Source organism: Nycticebus coucang, chromosome 10, assembly GCF_027406575.1.
Source record: "Nycticebus coucang isolate mNycCou1 chromosome 10, mNycCou1.pri, whole genome shotgun sequence".
NCBI classification, from domain to species: domain Eukaryota; kingdom Metazoa; phylum Chordata; class Mammalia; order Primates; family Lorisidae; genus Nycticebus; species Nycticebus coucang.
The window spans coordinates 105,053,735-105,072,458 of record NC_069789.1 but is presented as its reverse complement, the minus strand read 5'-3'; the positions used below and the strand labels follow the sequence as shown (position 1 = coordinate 105,072,458).

The 18,724-nt window shown below is 42.7% G+C and overlaps 1 protein-coding gene across 8 annotated transcripts in view; it reads right to left on the bottom strand.

Annotated features, from left to right (window-relative positions):
- Nucleotides 1–18,724, bottom strand: part of GON4L (gon-4 like) — a 107,212-nt gene that overhangs the window by 36,359 nt on the left and 52,129 nt on the right. For 7 of the 8 annotated variants that reach the window (XM_053604692.1, XM_053604686.1, XM_053604687.1 and 4 more), the window contains 3 exons: nt 10,986–11,087; nt 4,753–4,793; nt 2,153–2,256 (listed from right to left, as the gene is read on the bottom strand). In XM_053604692.1, coding sequence (XP_053460667.1) covers nt 2,153–2,256; nt 4,753–4,793; nt 10,986–11,087 — 247 coding nt within the window. Of the gene's footprint in view, nt 1–2,152; nt 2,257–4,752; nt 4,794–10,985; nt 11,090–18,724 lie in introns of those variants that run through there. The other variant, XM_053604691.1, reaches the window with a different exon arrangement.

Below are 18,724 nucleotides of genomic sequence, written 5' to 3'. Positions count from 1 at the left end.
GCAAGAGCCAGAATCCATCCCTACTAAAGACAGAAAAACTAGCCAGGCATTGTGGCAGGTACCTGCAGCCCAGCTACTCAGGAAGCTGAGGCAAACCGCTCACTCAAGCCCAAGAGTTTTAGGTTGAGCTAGTATGACGCCACAGCATTCTACCCCGGGCGACAGAGTGAAACTCTCAAAATTATCATTAAATTAGATTAGATTAGATTAATTTTTTTAAAAGTACAGTATTTGTCTCTGATTTACCTGTTACTACCATCTCAGATCCAGCTTTCCCCTCCCCTACCCACTCAGGCTGCTCTGCACTAGCATGAAGCAGGAAAGAGATATACTAAAATGTATCAGAACTAATAATCAGGAGTGTTCAACCTTTCTTTTCCTCTGCCACATGTTGAAAGAAGGATAAATGTCTTAAGCCATGCATTAAATATAAAACCACTAAAGAAAACTGATCAGCAAAAATGAAGATGATATCCAACACCAAAGATAAGCAAAAAAAATCCCCACAAAAATCAGGCTGTAGTCCTGTGGCTGCAGTTTAGACAACCCTGGTAGATGAACAAAACCAAAAAGTAAGTTCAAATATTAACCTAAAATATCTGATTTTTGTGTTGGATTTGCATCCACACTTTAATCTATTGTTCCCTGTTCTGAGTAGCCATGTACAGTTGTCAGAGAGGTCAGGATACAATGTGTACTGTGGAAGGAATGAAGCAGAACTCAAAAACCCACAGTCTTTCAATTCATCTTCCTACTTTGCTACCCCTAACTTCCCACCCCTACCTCATGAGAGACTAGCTGCAGGGACGAAGCAAAAATCCAAATACCTAGCATGCCAGTTCTTCAGTAAAGGCAGAACAAGACATTTAAGCAATGAAACATACGCTGATACCCTGTGCAATCAGGATAAAATATGTTGATGTGCCCACAACATGTAGGTTATCATTTCAGGGAATCTCTTATATTACAGCAATAGTTAAATGACAACTTTTTTCAGTAGTATCTGGGGATGAAGACTATGTTTCCTTTTATAGTATTTACTGTGGTATTGGGCTCATTTTTAGGATAAAAACCTGAAGACCATGGGACTATCTTCTGCATGATCCTGATTATCTACCTGCTGCTCCACAGTCACAGCAACAGAAGGGCAGAAACTTAAAATAATAGACAATGCAGAAATAGCCTTTACCTAAGTTCAGTAAGTACCACTTGGGTAGCTGATAAGGGGAGCACAGACTTACTTTCCCCAAAATGTTTGGGGGTTTGTTTCTTTGTTTTGAATGTGTACTTACAGAACCCACTTACACAATAACAAGCGGGTCAAACACTGTCTCTTAGTAATCTTGAGATCTGTGGTGTTAGTTGCACTGTGGTATTTGTTATAATACAGTATGACAGGTATTTCTGGTCTTGACACACTGGTTAACTGGAAGGTCTGTGCAGGCCTAGCTTTCAGATGGTTCCCGAGCTTTCTGCCCAGGTAATGCTTTTAAATGAAAACGCAGGAAAAACTGCAGACTATGGGTCTCTGAGCTAGGCTGCGTTCTTCCAACCGCACATACTGCATCTTGACCTCTCTGACAACTGTAAGTGGCTACTCAGAACAGGGAACAACAAGGTACAGATGCAAATCCAACACAAAAATAAGAGGAAAAATCACAGCCTCTGCTTTCTGGATGGTGACAGAAGTAACATCTTATGCAAAAAGGACAGTGCATATGGTACAGACTCTGAACTGCAGGTGCCTTAAGGTTTGCACAGCTAATACCTAGCCATCTAATAGATTTTCAATAACATTTACCAGATGTTAATGACAAACAGGGAGAATAGGAACACATTGGATATTGTGACTTGTGGCAGTTGCTGTGGCTGGCGCTGTCCAGTCCCACACATTCTCCAGTACCACTCATCTGGAGAAGTTGTTCTAGACACCAGCTGCTATTTTCTCTCCTTCCCAAACAGATACAGCTTGGTCTGTAGCTGCACTGCCCCATAACAAGGAGAATTTTCTCTTGACACCTAACTCCCCACAGGGCTCTATATTCTTCTAATAGTAACAGAAGCCAGTGAGGATGGGAAATTGTTAACTTCAAAATCTTTCAGAAATAAACTTTTCCTTTATTCTGACTCTCAAGGTTTTCAACTAGCCTACCGCAGGGCTTGGGGGGTGTTAAAGTTAGGACGAGACTCAGCCACACGCTCCTCCTCTTCTGGGCCATCATCTTCCATGTTAGAAAATCCCATCTCATCTTGGAACTGTGGGCAAAGGAAAAGGAAGGTTTTTCAGGAGAATGAGCCTATGAACATCACTCCAGCAGTGACAAAGGAAAGTGAAAACTACTGATCACAAGACATCAGTGATGATGACACCCAGAAAAAGCCTTCATTAGACATTCTCACATTGAGACTTCAACAATTCCATACTTGGGATGACTATTATGCCAGAATAAATGTCTCTCAATCAGCAAACTTATAATAATAAGTATAGAGTATATTTAACTCAAAATAATCAATCTATTCAATCTTTTTTGTTTTTTGAGATAGAGTCTGATTTGTCACCCTCAGTAGAGCACAATGGCCTCATGATAGCTCACGGCAACCTCAAACTCGTGGGTTCAAGCCATCCTCCTGCCTCAACCTCCCAAGAAGCTTGGACTACAGGCGCCTGCCACAATGCCTGGCTATGTTTAGAGACAGGGTCTCACTCTTGTTCAGGCTGGTATCAAACTGCTGAAGCTCAAGCAATCCAACCCCTCAACCTCTCAGAATGCTGGGATTACAGGTGTGTGCCACCACACCTAGCATGATCAATCTCTTAAAAGGAAATATATTTTCTTCTTTTTTTTGGAGGTAGAGTCTCACTACATCACCCTTGGTAGAGTGCTGTGGCATCACAGCTCACAGCAACCTCCAACTCCTGGGCTTAAGCAATTCTCTTCCTTCAGCCTCCCAAGTAGCTGGGACTACAGACTCCTGCCACAATGCCCGGCTTTTTTTGTTGTTGTTGTTGTTGTAGTTGTCATTGTTGTTTTAGCAGGCCCAGGCCGGGTTTGAACCCGCCAGCCCTTGTGTATGTGGCCCGGTGCCATAACCACTAAGCTATAGGTGCCTAGCCAAAAAATATCTTCTATTTACTTTTTTTTGTTATTGTTGTTGGGGATTCATTGAAGGTACAAGAAACCAGGTGACACTGATTGTATTTGTTAGGTAAAGTCCCTCTTACAATCCTGTTTTAATTTATTTATTTATTTTTTTTTTTTTTTGTAGAGACAGAGTCTCACTTTATCACCTTCAGTAGAGTGCCATGATGTCACAGGACTCACAGCAACCTCTAGCTCTTGGGCTTCTGCGATTCTCCTGCCTCAGTCTTCTGAGCAGCTTGAACTACAGGCACCTGCCACAATGCCCGGCTATTTTTTGGTTGCAGTTCAGCCAGGGCTGAGTTTGAACCCGCCACCCTCGGTATATGGGACCAGCGCTGAGCCACACGCGCCACCCTTTTTTTTTTAGAGACAGTGTCTCACTTTGTCAACTTCGGTAGAGTACTGTAACATCACAGATCACAGCACCTCTAGCTCTTGAGCTTAGGTGATTCTCTTGCCTCAGCCTCCCTAGTAGCTGGGACTACAGGTGCCTGCCACAATGCCCGGCTATTTTTTTGCTGCAGTTTGGCCAGGGCCAGGTTTGAACCCACCACCCTTGGTATATGGGGCCGGTGCCCTACTCACTGAGCCACAGGCACCACCCCAGAAATACCTTTTAAACTGGGTGTAGTGGTATGCACCTAGTTCCAACCACTCAGGAACTGCTGAGGCAGGAAGGTTGCTTGAGCCCAGGCATTCTGGGCTGGGTAATCTAGCCTGGGTAATATTGCAAGACCCTGTCTCAAAAAAACTAATAAACAAAAATATCTCTCAAGAGACAAATTTGTGAAAAGGTAACTACTTGTTCTCAGAATAGTCTAAGATTAGTTTACAATGTTTAAAGACACACCAAGCATAATAGGGGAGGCCATCAAAACTTTTCATGGGGCTCAGCGCCTGTGACTCAAGTGGCTAAGGCGCCAGCCACATACACCTGAGCTGGTGGGTTCGAATCCAGCCTGGGCCCATCAAACAACAATGACAGCTGCTACCAAAAAATAGCCAGGCTTTGTGATAGGCACCTGTAGTCTCAGCTACTTGGGAGGCAGAAGCAGGAGAATAGCCTGAGCCCAGGAGTTGGAGGTTGCTGCGATCTGTGATGCCACAGCACTCTACCCAGGGCGACAGCTTGAAGCTCTGTCTCAAAAAAAAAAAAAAAATTTTTCATGGAAAAATTTCTAATAACCTCCATATGGATATTTAAGAGTTTAGGCTCAGTGCCAGTCACATACACTGAGGCTGGTGGGCTTGAACCCAGCCCGGGCCAGCTAAACATCAGTGACAACTGCAACAACAACAAAAATAGCTGGCATTGTGCCAGCGCCTATAGTCCCAGCTACTTGGGAGGCTGAGGCAAGAGAATCACTTAAACCCAAGAGTTTGAGGTTGCTGTGAGCTGTGACACCACAGCACTCTACCAAGGGCAACATAGTGAGACTCTGTCTCAAAAAAAAAAAAAAAGTTTACTAGTTGGCAACTTTCTCTTGTCACTATATTTTTTCCTAGGAAGACTAAAACTAGAACTGGCTCGGTCAGAAACCAAAGGACAAATCATACTGGAGAATCTACTTTTACTATCCCATGTTCTCACTTGAGGATCATTACTCACAGTTTCAAACAGCTCTTCCATCAGTTCATTCACTTCCTTTTCTGCAAAAAAGCCAAATAGTATGTTGTTGGCATAAATTAGTTTCATCTTGTAATAAGAAGGAATTCCACGAAGACATTGTATGCTTGTTTCTGCAAGGTATCCAACAAAATCATATATATCCTTCATTTGAGAGGATACCCGGGACAAGTGAGGTCTAAGAGAACAGAGGTCTTCTCATGGAAGTCCCAAGAACACACTTGAAAGGTCCTGTCCGTGGTGACTCAGCTCTTAGGAATTTATAGAAATTTAACTTCCTGGGACCTGGAAACTAACGCTTACTTCTGCTTCTGTAAAAGCCCAAGCCCACCTTCTCCACCTCAATTCAAAGTGACCAAGGAGAAGGGTACTCGTGGACAAAGAGCCCCTGAATGGAGATAAAAGGGAAAAGCCAGAGCCAATCAGGGAGCCTAGCCATTTTTGGACTCTAGTCCACCGTGGCTCCACTGGCTGAAATAAAGCCCTTCCTCCAAATCATGGTGTTCTTTCTCTCCATCAGGCCTCATCTTCCTGCAACACATTAATTTACTCAAAACATTTATGGAACAACAACTTTGTCTGGATCCCTGTTCTAGATGCTTGCAGAGAACAAGAACAACAATTACAATTTAGACTTTACCTAACAAATGCAAACATTGTAACCTTATCATTTGCACCCTTATATCAATCTGAAATTTAAAAAAAAAAATGTTTTTCATAATGAAATGTAACAGGGGAGAGAGCTAAAAAATAAACACTAGAATCCAGAGGAAGGTAATGTAGGAGATAAGAGGCCTGGACACTGTGGTATTTGGAGACGTGAAGAAACCTAGCAGTTTCTAGTACAAAAGAAAAAACTTAGGAAAAGTAACTTGTTTTAACTTTTAACCTTTTGACTACAAACAACACCTAAGACATTGTTCATTTTTCTAATACAAACAGAAAGCTTTACAAAATCATGAATAAGGATTGATATTTCCTACTATTACAAACATGCATTTTCTTTTTTTTTTTTTTTTTTTTTTTGTAGAGACAGAGTCTCACTTTATGGCCCTCGGTAGAGTGCCGTGGCCTCACACAGCTCACAGCAACCTCCAACTCCTGGGCTTAAGCGATTCTCTTGCCTCAGCCTCCCGAGTAGCTGGGACTACAGGCGCCCGCCACAACGCCCGGCTATTTTTATTTTTTGTTGCAGTTTGGCCGGGGCTGGGTTTGAACCCGCCACCCTCGGCATATGGGGCCGGCGCCTTACCGACTGAGCCATTTTCATGGTAATGAACCATATGGGAAGGGTTGTTGAGATCTGCTCACCTCAGCTGGTACATTTCGTTTCTGAGCAATCCCCTCTGTAGTCAAAGGGTTGACATGCACACTGGGAATAAATTATCCTTTTTTGTGCAACAAAAGACAAACAGGAGGAACATAAAAAGTTCACTTGGATTCAATAAGGAAAATGTTAACTGAGAGGTGTTCAAGACTAGAACACACCACCTGCAGAACCCATGAGCTGTCAATGCAGGTATCCAAGTACAGATTAAAGAGCCACAGTGAAATTATAAACAAATTTTGAAGTGGGAGAAAAACACATGACCACATGGAACTTTTAAAACCATGATTCTTCTGTTTTATTTATTTTTAAAAATTTTGTTAGCCAGGCGAGGTGGCTCATACCTCTAATCTTACCACTCTGGGAGGCCGAGGCAGGTGGATTGTCTGACTTAAGGAGTTCGAGACCAGCCTGAGCAAGAACAAGACTCCATCTCTAAAAATAGCCAGACGTTGTGGTGGGCTCCTGCAGTCACAAGAACTTGGGAGACTGAGGCTTGAGCCCAAGAGTTTGAAGTTGCTGTGATTTATTATACCATGGTACTGCTTGTGCCCAAGAGTTTGAGGTTGCTGTGAGTTATTATACCATGGCACTCTACTGAGGGTGACAAAATGAGACTCTGTCTCAAAAATAAAAAAATAAATTAAACAAATAAATAATAAAATTTTTGTCATCCATATAAAGATAAGTCCTTTTAAAGGATTATAACCAAATATCATAACATAGGACATAAAAGGATAAGGAGTAGGAAAAAAATGAAAATTCTACCCCACTTTTCACCTATGACTACAAATCTCTATGACTAGAAAGAGGGCCTTTCATCTGAGTATCTCAAAAAAGTACACTGTTTGATTACCAAATACTGCCATCAGCGCTACATCAATGAACAACAAAAATCCCAGCACTCTGCATTCGGCACCCGTAGCACAGTGGTTACTGCATCAGGCACATAACAGAAGTTGCAGGTTCGAAGCCGGCCCAGGCCAGCGAACCAACAAAGACAACTACAAAAACAACAACAACAACAAAAAAAATAGTAGGCGGCGCCTATGGCTCAATGAGTAGGGCACCAGCCCCATAGACCAAGGGTGGCGGGTTCAAACCCGGCCCCGGCCAAAATGCAACAACAACAACAAAAAAAATAGCCAGGCGTTGTGGCAGGCACCTACAGTCCCAGCTACTCAGGAGGCTGAGGCAAGAAAATCACCTAAGCCCAAGAGCTGGAGGTTGCTGTGATCTGTGATGGCACAGCATTCTACTGAGGGCGACAAAGTGAGACTCTGTCTCTAAAAAAAAAAAAAAATAGCCAGGTGTTGCGGTGGGCGCTGTAGTCCCAGCAACTTGGGAGGCTGAGGCAAGAGAATTACTTCAGCCCAAGTTTGAGGTTGCTGTGAGCTGTGATGCCCTAGCACTCTACCAAGGGCGACATAGTGAGACTCTGTCTCAAAAAAAAAAAAAAAATTCCCAGCACTCTGGGAGGCCAAAGCCGGAGGATCCCTTGAGCTCAGGAGTTCAAGACCAGCCTGAGTAAGAATGAGACTCCATCTCTATTAAAAATAGAAATACTAGGGAGGCGCCTGTGGCTCAGTCGGTAAGGCGCAGGCGCCGGCCCCATATACCGAGGGTGGCGGGTTCAAACCCAGCCCCGGCTGAACTGCAACCAAAAAATAGCTGGATGTTGTGGCAGGCGCCTGTAGTCCCAGCTACTCGGGAGGCTGAGGCAGGAGGATCACTTGAGCCCAGGAGTTTGACGTTGCTGTGAGCTATGATGATGTCATAGCACTCAACCCAGGGGGACAGAGTACAATTCTGTCTCAAAAAAAAAAAAAAAAAAAAAAGACTTCCTTTGGTTTCTGTGACACCAGCTCTTCCTGGTTTTTCTTATTATTTCCCTAGATCCATCTTCATAGTTTTCTCAAAGCCTAAATCCTCAAGCCTTTTCATTTTATACTTGTTCTTTGAGTCCTGGTGCTTTCTTTTTTTTGGTGGGGGGCGGGTGGGACCTCACCTCAAACTCTTGGATTCAAGTGATCCTCCTTTTTTTAGCCTCCCAAGCAACTGGAATTACAGCCACCATGGCTAGTTTTTTTCTATGTTTAATATAGACAGGGTCTTTCTCTTGCTCAGGCTGTTCTCGAACTCCTAAACTCAAGCAATTCACCCACATCAACCTCTGAGAGTGCTAGGATTACAGACATGATCCACGGCAGCCAGCCCCCAGTGCTTTCTTTTTGATGCTTCCTCTAATCTTAATTGTCATGTCAAAATAAATGGAAAATATTCATAAAGGAAATGGTATTCTAATCTTAAAAGTATAATGAAAGATGCAAAAAAGCAGTGAAATACAATTTAAGTCCTATTGTGTTCACATAATTCTCTTGGTACAAAGCGCTACATTATTTAGGTATGTAATAAATATTGTTGGATACATAGAAAGCTCTCTCCCTAAGCTAGTTAAGAGTCAGCATCTTCACCTCCTCCACATTGTGTACACAATCCAGCACAAAGTCTTCTAGACACTCAATAAAAAGCAGTGATTCCTCAAATATGTTTTTCATGCATGACTGGCACACTAGCCAATAATATACTTTTTAAAAATAAATGATTCAAGCCAAGTTATCATAATTGTTTTACATGCTGCCAGTCTTGCTCTCTTTACCAATCAAATCAATATATTAAACTGGAATTAAATCAAAGTGATATTTCTTTCTTTTTTTTTTTTTTTGTAGAGACAGAGTCTCACTTTATGGCCCTCAGTAGAGTGTCGTGGCCTCACACAGCTCACAGCAACCTCCAACTCCTGGGCTTAAGCGATTCTCTTGCCTCAGCCTCCCGAGTAGCTGGGACTACAGGCGCCCGCCACAATGCCCGGCTATTTTTTTGGTTGCAGTTCGGCTGGGGCCAGGTTTGAACCCGCCACCCTTGGTATATGGGGCCAGCGCCTTATCGACTGAGCCACAGGCGCCACCCTTTTTTTTTTTTTTTGAAAGAGAGACTCACTTTGTCACCCTCAGTAGAGTGCCGTGGCATCACAGCTCACAGCAACCTACAACTCTTGGGCTTAAGCGATTCTCTTGCCTTAGCCTCCCAAGTAGCTAAGACTACAGGCACCCGCCAGAATGCTCGACTATTCTTAGAGACAGGGTTCTCACTCTTGCTCAGGCTGGTCTCTAACCCATGAACTCAAGTGATCAGCGCACCTTGGCCTCCCAGAGTGCTAGGATTACAGGTGTGAGCCACTGCAAAGTGATATTACTAAAATCCATATTGGTTCCTATCTTTTTCTGGCTTAAAATTCTTTGAGAACTCTAAGATCCTCCATGAAACTTCTAAACACTGTCTTATCTTTTCTACCATCACTCACTCACACAGGAACACTGAAGTACTCACCATTCTTCAAACACACTCTTGGGTCTCAATTCCATATTTTGCATCTTCTTCTATTTGTAACATCCCTCTCTGAACCCATTCACCAAAAATCTCTCACTACTCCTTCAAAACTAAGCTAGAATCTCTCATACATTGCCTAAGTTCTCCTACCCTACTCCACACATACATCACACACTACAAGATGACACCCTCTTTCAGGTAACTATTATATTTTGTACACAAAACCCACTATAGATTCATGTCCTTATTTGGGTGCCAAAATAAATAAATAAAATAAAAACAATAATTAAAATACAACAAAAACCTATTACAGGACTTTCTCCTCTGTATTTTGGGATTTTGTTGTTGTTGTTTTTTGAGAGTCTCAAGCTGTCACCCTGGTAGAGCACTGTGGCATCACAGCTCACAGCTCCAACTACTGGGCTCAAACAATCCACCTGCCTCAGTTTTACTATTTTTACTAGAGATGTGGTCTCGCTCTTGCTCAGGCTGGTCTCGAACCTATGAGCTCAAGCAATATGCTGGCCTTGGCCTCCGAGAGTGCTAGAATTACAGGCGTGAACCACAATGCCCAGCCTACTCCTCTGTATTGTAACTTTTTCTGTTTGTATCCCCCTACTAAGCTGACTTCTTATGGGGTAGAGGCCATGTCTTATTCATCTGGGTATTTTTTTTTTTTTTTTTGGTAGAGACAGAGTCTCACTGTACCACCCTTGGGTAGAGTGCCGTGGCATCACACGGCTCACAGCAACCTCTAACTCTTGGGCTTACGCAATTCTCTTGCCTCAGCCTCCCGAGCAGCTGGGACTACAGGCGCCTGCCACAACGCCCAGCTATTTTTTTGTTGCAGTTTGGCCGGGGCTGGGTTTGAACCCGCCACCCTCAGCATATGGGGCCGGCGCCCTACTCACTGAGCCACAGGCGCCACCCTTCATCTGGGTATTTTATTTATTTATTCTTTTTTTTTTTTTTTTTTTTGTAGAGACAGAGTCTCATTTTATGACCCTCGGTAGAGTGCTGTGGCCTCACACAGTTCACAGCAACCTCCAACTCCTGGGCTTAAGTGATTCTCTTGCCTCAGCCTCCCGAGTAGCTGGGACCACAGGCGCCCGCCACAACACCCGGCTATTTTTTTTTTTTTTTGGTTGCAGTTTTGGCCGGGGCCGGGCTTGAACCCGCCACCCTCGGTATATGGGGCCAGCGCCTTACCAACTGAGCCACAGGCGCCGCCCCATCTGGGTATTTTAAACATAAAATAAATTTATGTTTTATCACAGCCAAATAGTAAGGATTCAATACATTAGTGTGACATGTACAAATGAATAACTGTTGGCTTTCTGCAAGTATGTCTAAATTTAAGCAATTACAGAAAGAAATGGAAGAGGAAACTTAAATATCTTGACTTGGATGGACTGCAAACTTGCCCCCCAAAATCTACAAAGTACACATAGGAAGATGTAGAGCAGGCAAGAGCAGGACTCTTAATACACAGACTCACTAGTAATTCTCACCGCCCGGTCAGTACGGAAATCTTCTGTGTCTGGTTCATCAGGATCTTCCAGGAAATTATATTCTGGATCATCATCATCATCTGCTTCATCTAGGGAAAAACATATTTTAGATACTTATCACTAAATCTCAATTCCTATCTCTAAGTGGAAATGTAAGATTTTCAACACCATAAGAACATAAGAAACTGTTCCAATAAAGCATACTTATTCTTAACCGGGTGTTTTGTTTTGAGACAGAGTCACACTCTATAGTCCTGTCAAGAGTGCAGCGGCAACTCAGAGGTTACAGCAACCTCAAACACCTGGGCTCAAGTGATCTTCCTGTCTTAGCTTCCCCAGTACCTGTGACCATGGGCACCCACCACAACACCCAGCTATTTTTAGAGACCGGAACTCACTCTTGCTTAGGCTGGTCTCAAACTCCTTAGCTCCAGCAATCCACTTGCCTTGGCCTCCCAAAGTGCTAGGATTATAGGCGTGAGCCACCTCTCCAGCCCAGTGTTTTAATTTCTAATAACAAATAAGTAACATGTTCTGGTTTTTTGTTTTTTGTTTTGAGAGAGTCTCACTATGTCACCCTGGGTAGTGTGCCGTGGTGTCACAACTCACAGCAACCTCAAACTCTTGGGCTTAAGTGATTCTCTTGCCTCAGCCTCCTAAGTAGCTGAGATCACAGGCGCCTACCACAACACCCAGCCATTTTTTTTGTTGCAGCTGTCACTGATGTTTAGCTGGCCCAGGCTGGGTTCGAACCCACCAGCCTGAGTGTATGTAGCCGGTGCCCTACCCACTGACCTACAGGCGCTGCCCTATTTTTTATTTTTATTTTTTAGTATTTTTTTAAATTATTTTTTGTTTTTATTAAATCATAACTGTGTACACTGATGCATTTATGGGGCTCAGTGTACTGAATTGATATACCATGTGAAATGCTTATATTGAACTAAGTAATATATCCATCACAATTATACTCTTTTCTTAATAGTTTTGAAATGTACCATTGCATCATGCACATTAGGTGAGGCCCCACAAATACTCTCCCTCCTCCCGCCTCCCCTCCCCTGTCTCTGAGCAACATGTTAAAAACAAAATATACTAACATGTTTTTGATTCACATCACTGGAAATTTTGTGCTGACTTGATAATTCATTATTCAACATTTACACCAAGCTTATATTAACTTGTATGGTTTAAATATCAAGTCTTTTTCATCTATTTGTTGGTTTATCTTACAAATAAAAATTATCGAATTCCTTACAAACAGAATCCGTTCTCCCTTTCTCTATAGTACTGTCTACACAAGTTCTTCACAGCAAGTTATTTGCAAATATTGCTGAATAATGGAAATTCTGGGAAAGCCTATGACATATGAGTAGTGTATACAGATTTGGTCTCCATCTGGGGACAAGAACTGCCAACAGACAGCTTGTGCCCACATCAAACAAGAGGGTCAGCCAATGTTATTCTCAAAGCATCCATTTAACAAACATGCTGAAAGATCACTTAGGAGAGTTTCTTCTAAGTTTGGCATAGCTTTTAGTACCTTGGTTGTAGAATCTGCTCATTGAGCCTAATTACTTTTTTGACTGATTAACAATCAGCATCTACCCAGCTGGTCTTAGGGTAGTATACCCCTCTGATGTTGTTTTTTAATCATTTTCTGCGAATGAGAGTCTTTTTATTGAGACAAAATCTTATTCTGTTGCCCTAAGCTAGAGTATTATGGACTCAGCCTAGCTCACAGCAACCTCAAACTCCTGCATTCCCATCTCAGCCTCATAAGTAGCTGAGACTGCAGGTACCTGCGACAACACCCAGCTAGTTTTTCTATTTTTAGTAGAGACGGGGTCTTGCTCTTGATCAGGCTAGTCTTGAACTTCTGAGCTCAAGGGATCCTCCTGTCTTGGACTCCCAGAGTGCTCGGATTACAGACATGAGCCAGCACACCCAGCCAAGACTCTTGCTTCTATTGTAACAACATGCAAAACAGATGTTACTAGAAATACATGAAAATAGTTAACTACATAATGCCATAAAAATAGGCCAGATTATGAATAAGCTTTGGTAATGGATCCTCTATCTAGCATCATTTCCTACTTGTCAGCACTCAGTAAATTTAGCTGGTAAATCTGGGGACCACAACCACTCTAACCATTGGCTTTGGATGCCTTTCTTTTTTTTCTTTAAAGACAGAGTCTTGGGTGGCACCTGTAGCTTAGTGAGTAGTGCGCCGATCCCATATACCTAGGGTGGTGGGTTCAAACCCAGCCCCAGCCAAATTGCAACAAAAAAATAGGGCATTGTGGCAGGCGCCTGTAGTCCCAGCTACTCAGGAGACTGAGGCAAGAGAATCGCCTAAGCCCAGGAGTTGGAGGTTGCTGTGAGCTGTGACGCCAGGGCACTCTACTGAGGGCTATAAAGTGAGACTCTGTCTCTACCAAAAATATAAAATAAAATAAAGACAGAGTTTCACTCTCTCAGCCTGGGTAGGGTGCAGTGCAGTAGCATCATAGCTCACAGCAACCTCAAACTCAAGGTCTCAAGTGATCCTCTTGCCTCAGCTTCCCAAGTAGTTGGGAGACTATAGAAGCCCCCACAACACCCATCTATTTTTTCCATTTCTCTTTCAGTAGGGCTAAGATCTCACTCTTGCTCAGGCTGGTCTCAAACTCCTGAGCTCAAGCAGTCCACCTGCCTCAAGCTCCCAGAAGGGCAAGGATTATAGGCATGAGCCAACCCTCCCGGCCGTATGCTCTTTTCTTAATATGTCCCAATAGGCACACACAAAAAAATATTTCTTTAATTTTTTTTTTTTTTTTTTTTTTTTGAGACAGGGTATCTCTCTGTTGTCTGGCTAGAAAACAGTGGTATCATCATAACTTACTGAAACTTTGAACTTTTGAGTTCAAAGAATTCTTCTGTCTTAGCCTCCAGAATAGGTGGGACTACAGGTACTCACCTCAGTGCCTGGCTAATTTTTATGTTTTAGTAGAGATGGAGTCTCACTCTTCCTCAGGCTGGTCTTGAACTCCTGAACTGAAGTGGTCTTCCTGCCTTAGCATCCCAGAACGCTAACATTACATGCATGAGCCAATACACAGGCCTTAAAGTTTTTAAGAAAGAGGATTTTTATTCTCCTTCAACCATCAGACTATTTCCCAATCAACCTTTATAATATTCTCTTACCTCTCCCAGAGCAGTTTCTAATCTTTATATAAGAATTAGAACCATTAGATACACTATGTATTGAGTAAAGCCCTGAAATTTGTTTTTTTTTCAAAATCTTTATATATAAATTATATAACTTATTTGAAAATATGCTGAATTTGTTAACAAATCTAATTTTTAAAAGCTGTTTAGGTCTCAAATATGTTTAAAGGACATTCACATCATTTGAAGATATAGAATTTAAGTTTCAAATATTCCAGAAGGCATCTTCATTAGTGGTGACCCACACAGGATATGACTGCCAAATGCTACTCTGCCTTCCCTGTAAGATCTCTAAGTACAGATCTTACTCCATTTGGCTTAATCCTGTTGTGCCATGTTCACCAGTGAAGCCATATACAAATTCTGCAAGCATTTCTTATCTTTCTTACAAGGCAGCATGTGTAACACATGTCCTATCCAGCTGTTAGCCATTTATTGCAGAGGGGCATGGCTGTAGTTGGAAACATCTGCTTTTCAGCTGCATCTCTTTCATCAATGCTTTTGGCAAATTAGCCTTGGAGTGCAGAGGAAAATCAAGGTAAGTGGACATGGGTACATCTCTTATCACTGAAGAAGCCTGTAATATGACTTGTATTTCTTCTGGTTTTTTTTTTTTTTTTTTGTAGAGACAGCGTCTCACTCTGTTGTCCTCCATAGAGTGCCGGGGCATCACAGCTCACAGCAACCTCCAGCTCTCAGGTTTAGTCGATTCTCTTGCCTCAGCCTCCTTTAGACCCCATCGCTAAAAATAGCCATTAGCTGGCATTACAGGCACCTGCCACAACACCCAGCTATTCTTTGTTGCAGTTTGGCCGGGGCACGGTTCAAACCCACCACCCTTGGTATATGGGGCTGGCATACTACTCAGTGAGTCACAGGCGCCACCCCTGACTTGTATTTCTAAAAACTGAAAATGAAAGTGTCTGCCTTCGGAGAGTCCAGTAACCACAACGGCTATGAACCAGAGACTGATGGGAAATCTGTACCTTTAATGAGCACCACCCAATACACACATCCTTACACTCCTTAATTCTGATTCAAGTTCTAGGAACCATATCACAAGAAACAGTGCACTAGAGCATACAAATTCCTAACAGCCAACTCTGTCTAGCCTTTCCTCCCAATAGCTACTACCTCACTTCATGGAACCAAAGTTGTGAAAATGAGGACACCAAAGCTGATCCTGATAAGACTATGAAAACCCAACATACTGTCTAAATTTGGTGTCACGTCTAAGACAAAAAGCAAGCTTGTTACGAAAAGTCACACCTTTGAATTAAAGTCTGCATTATACAGCAGGCCAGGCAAGGTGGCTCACACCTGTAATCCTAGCACTGTGAGAGGTCAAGGCAAGTGGATTGCCTGAACTCAGGAGTTCGAGATGAAGCTGAGCAAGAGTGAGACCCCATCTCTAAAAATAGCCAGGCATTGTGGCAGGTATCTATAATCCCAGTTACTCAAGAAGCTGAGGCAAGAGACTTGCTTGTGCCCAAGACTTTGAGGTTGTTGTGAGCTGTGATGCCTTGGCACTCTACCAACGGTGACAAAGTGAAACTCTCTCTCAAAAAATAATAATAATAAATAAAGTCTGCATTATAAAAAACAGCACAACTGTTCACCTGCCTCTCATTCACTGCTCTACTAAATGGGTGGTTAAATGTTTATTTCTAAAAAAAAAAAAAAAACACAAGGAGAGTGATCAAGATGGCAGACCAGAAGGATCATTCAGCTGAGCTCTCCTCAAATAACTGGGGAAAAATAGCTCTCCCGCTATTACCTGGCAGAGGACCTTACCTAGAGTAAAATAGCTCTCCCACTATTACCTGGCAGAGGACCTTACCTAGAGTCATAGCTCAAGGAGCACAGCAAGAAGGTGGTTAGCTGGATACAGTGAATGATTTAGAGCAGTGAAAATCTGATGAATTAGACAAGTGATTGTTACCAGCTGGGATTGGAGCTCCCAACCCACCCACCCCAGGTCCCAGATGGGAGTAAACCTTTCTGGAGTTTTCAGTAATTGGAGGAAGTTGCGTATTGAGTGGAAAGCTTGGAAGGGTGAGCGGACTGGAACAGTATACAGCAACCAGATCTAAATGCTGGTTGGAGTGGATTACCCATAAGTTTGGTGACAGGCAAGGCAACCATACTAAGAAGGTCTCAGAGATAGGGGCTGCCATTGTGGGAAAGTCATGAGAAGGTCTTAGCAGGGTTCTAAAACACAACTGTCTTAATTCTGCCTGCCAGGACCAGATCTCCACCCTTGGGACAGGCTGAGGGACTCTAGCACCCCACAGGAACTAGAGTCAGGGGGCACTTGAGACCTGCCTGTGAAGGATTCTTGTGAGCTTTAAGATCCCAACCCAGCAGGGTCTGAATGCTGAGGAAAAAAATCAGGCGATAACTGAAGGCAACTAAATTTGGAATGAGGACCATAGAGATTGCTGGCTTCCATCTCCTAAAAATACCACAGCGCCATCTGGTGTCCCAGCAACATATTGCAATATACTGTCATCAAGAGTACGGACTTCTGTTTGAAACAAAGGAGGCAGTAGAGAAGGAAAAAAGAGGACAAGGAGGTGAACAAGAAGAAAGAACACATGAGCAGAAAAATTCAAGCAACATGAAAAACCAAACAGAGGAACTCCCCCAAGGGACCATGAGGCAGCTACTACTGAAGACTCCACCTAGAAAGAATTAATGGACTTGACAGAAAGGGAATTTAAACTAAAGACACTATTGATAAAGGAATGGATGAGAAAATGAAAAGACAGAACCAAAAATCAGATGAGAGAGATGTAGAATATAGAAAGGATATGGCAGAACTTAAGGAAATGAAGGAGATAATCCTGGAATGTAAAGATGCAGTAGAAAGAATCAAAAATAGGTTAGACTAATGGAGAAGAATGAACGTCAGAGCTAGAGGATAAAGTTTGAGTTAATCTGGGTAGTTAAAAATGCAGAAAAGAAGAGAGAAAAAGCAGAACAGGCCCTTAGAGAACTACGAGACACCATGAAGCATTCAAACATACAAATAATAGGGATTCCTGAAGGGAAGGAAGACTACCCCAAAGGAATGGAAGCCCTACTGGAGACTATCATAAATGAAAACTTCCCAAGTTTTTTTTTTTCTTTTTCTTTTTTTTTTAGAGACAGAGTCTCATTTTATCACCCTCGGTAGAGTGCCATGGCATCAAGCTCACAGCAACCTCCAGCTCTTGGGCTTAGGTGATTCTCTTGCCTCAGCCTCCCAAGTAGCTGGGACTATAGGTACTTGCCACAATGCCTGGCTATTTTTTTGGTGCAGTTTGGCTGGCCAGGTTCGAACCTGCCACCCTCAGTATATGGGGCCAGCACCTTACTCACTGAGCCACAGGTGCTGCCCAAAAACTTCCCAAGTTTTACTAAAGACCCTGACACACTCCTTTCAGATGGATATCGAACCCTGGGTCATCTTAACTCAAACAGAGCCTCTCCAAGACACATTGCACTGAACCTATCCAAAGTCAAGATCAAAGAAAAAATTCTGCAAGCAGCCAGGAGTAAGCACCAACTGACCTACAGAGGCAGAGCCATTAGGATGACAGCAGACTTTTCAACTGGAAACTTCCAAGCCAGAAGAGCATGGTCATCATGGTCATCCACCTTCAACATCCTTTTTTTTTTTTTTTACATAGACTCTTATTATGTCGCCTTTGGTACAGGGCCATGGCATCACAGCTCACAGGAACCTCAAACTCCTGGACTCAAGCAATTCTCTTGCCTTAGCCCCCCAAGTAACTGGGACTACAGGTACCTACAACAATGCCTGGCTATTTTTTTGTTGCAGTTGTCATTGCTGTTTAGCTGGCCCAGGCCAGGTTTGAACCTGCCAGCCTGGGTGTACATTGCTGGAACTATAACAATTGTGCTACAGGTGCCAAGCTGGCTAATTTTCAGCCCAGAATTCTGGATCCTCCTAAACTAAGCTTCAAATTGATGAAGAATTCAAATCTCTTGCAGATATACAAGCACTGAGGAAATTCATCACAATAAGACCAGCTCTACAGGAAATATTGAGACCTATCCTCAGCATTGACCACCACAATGGACCACCAGCAAAGTAAACACCCAGAAGCTAAAAGTCAAAACTTAGCTTCCACAATGGCGCAAAGGATACAACTACATAATGGACTTTCACAAAGTAAGATGAACAGAACTCTACCACACTTACCAATTCTCTCAATAAATGTCAATGGACTGAATACACCACTGAAGAGGCATAGGCTGGCTGAGCGGATAAAAAGCACAAGCCATCCATACACTGTCTCCAAGAGACACACCTAGCCTTGATGGACAAATTAAGACTTAGAGGTAAGGGATGAAAAACAGTATTTCCAGCAAATGGAAGTCAGAAGAAAGGAAGGGTCACAATCTTATTTTCAGATACAAGCAGTTTTAAAGCAACTAAAGAAAGACAAAGATAGACAATTTTTCTTGTTGTTTTTTTTTTTTTTGAGACAGAGTCTTACTTTGTCAT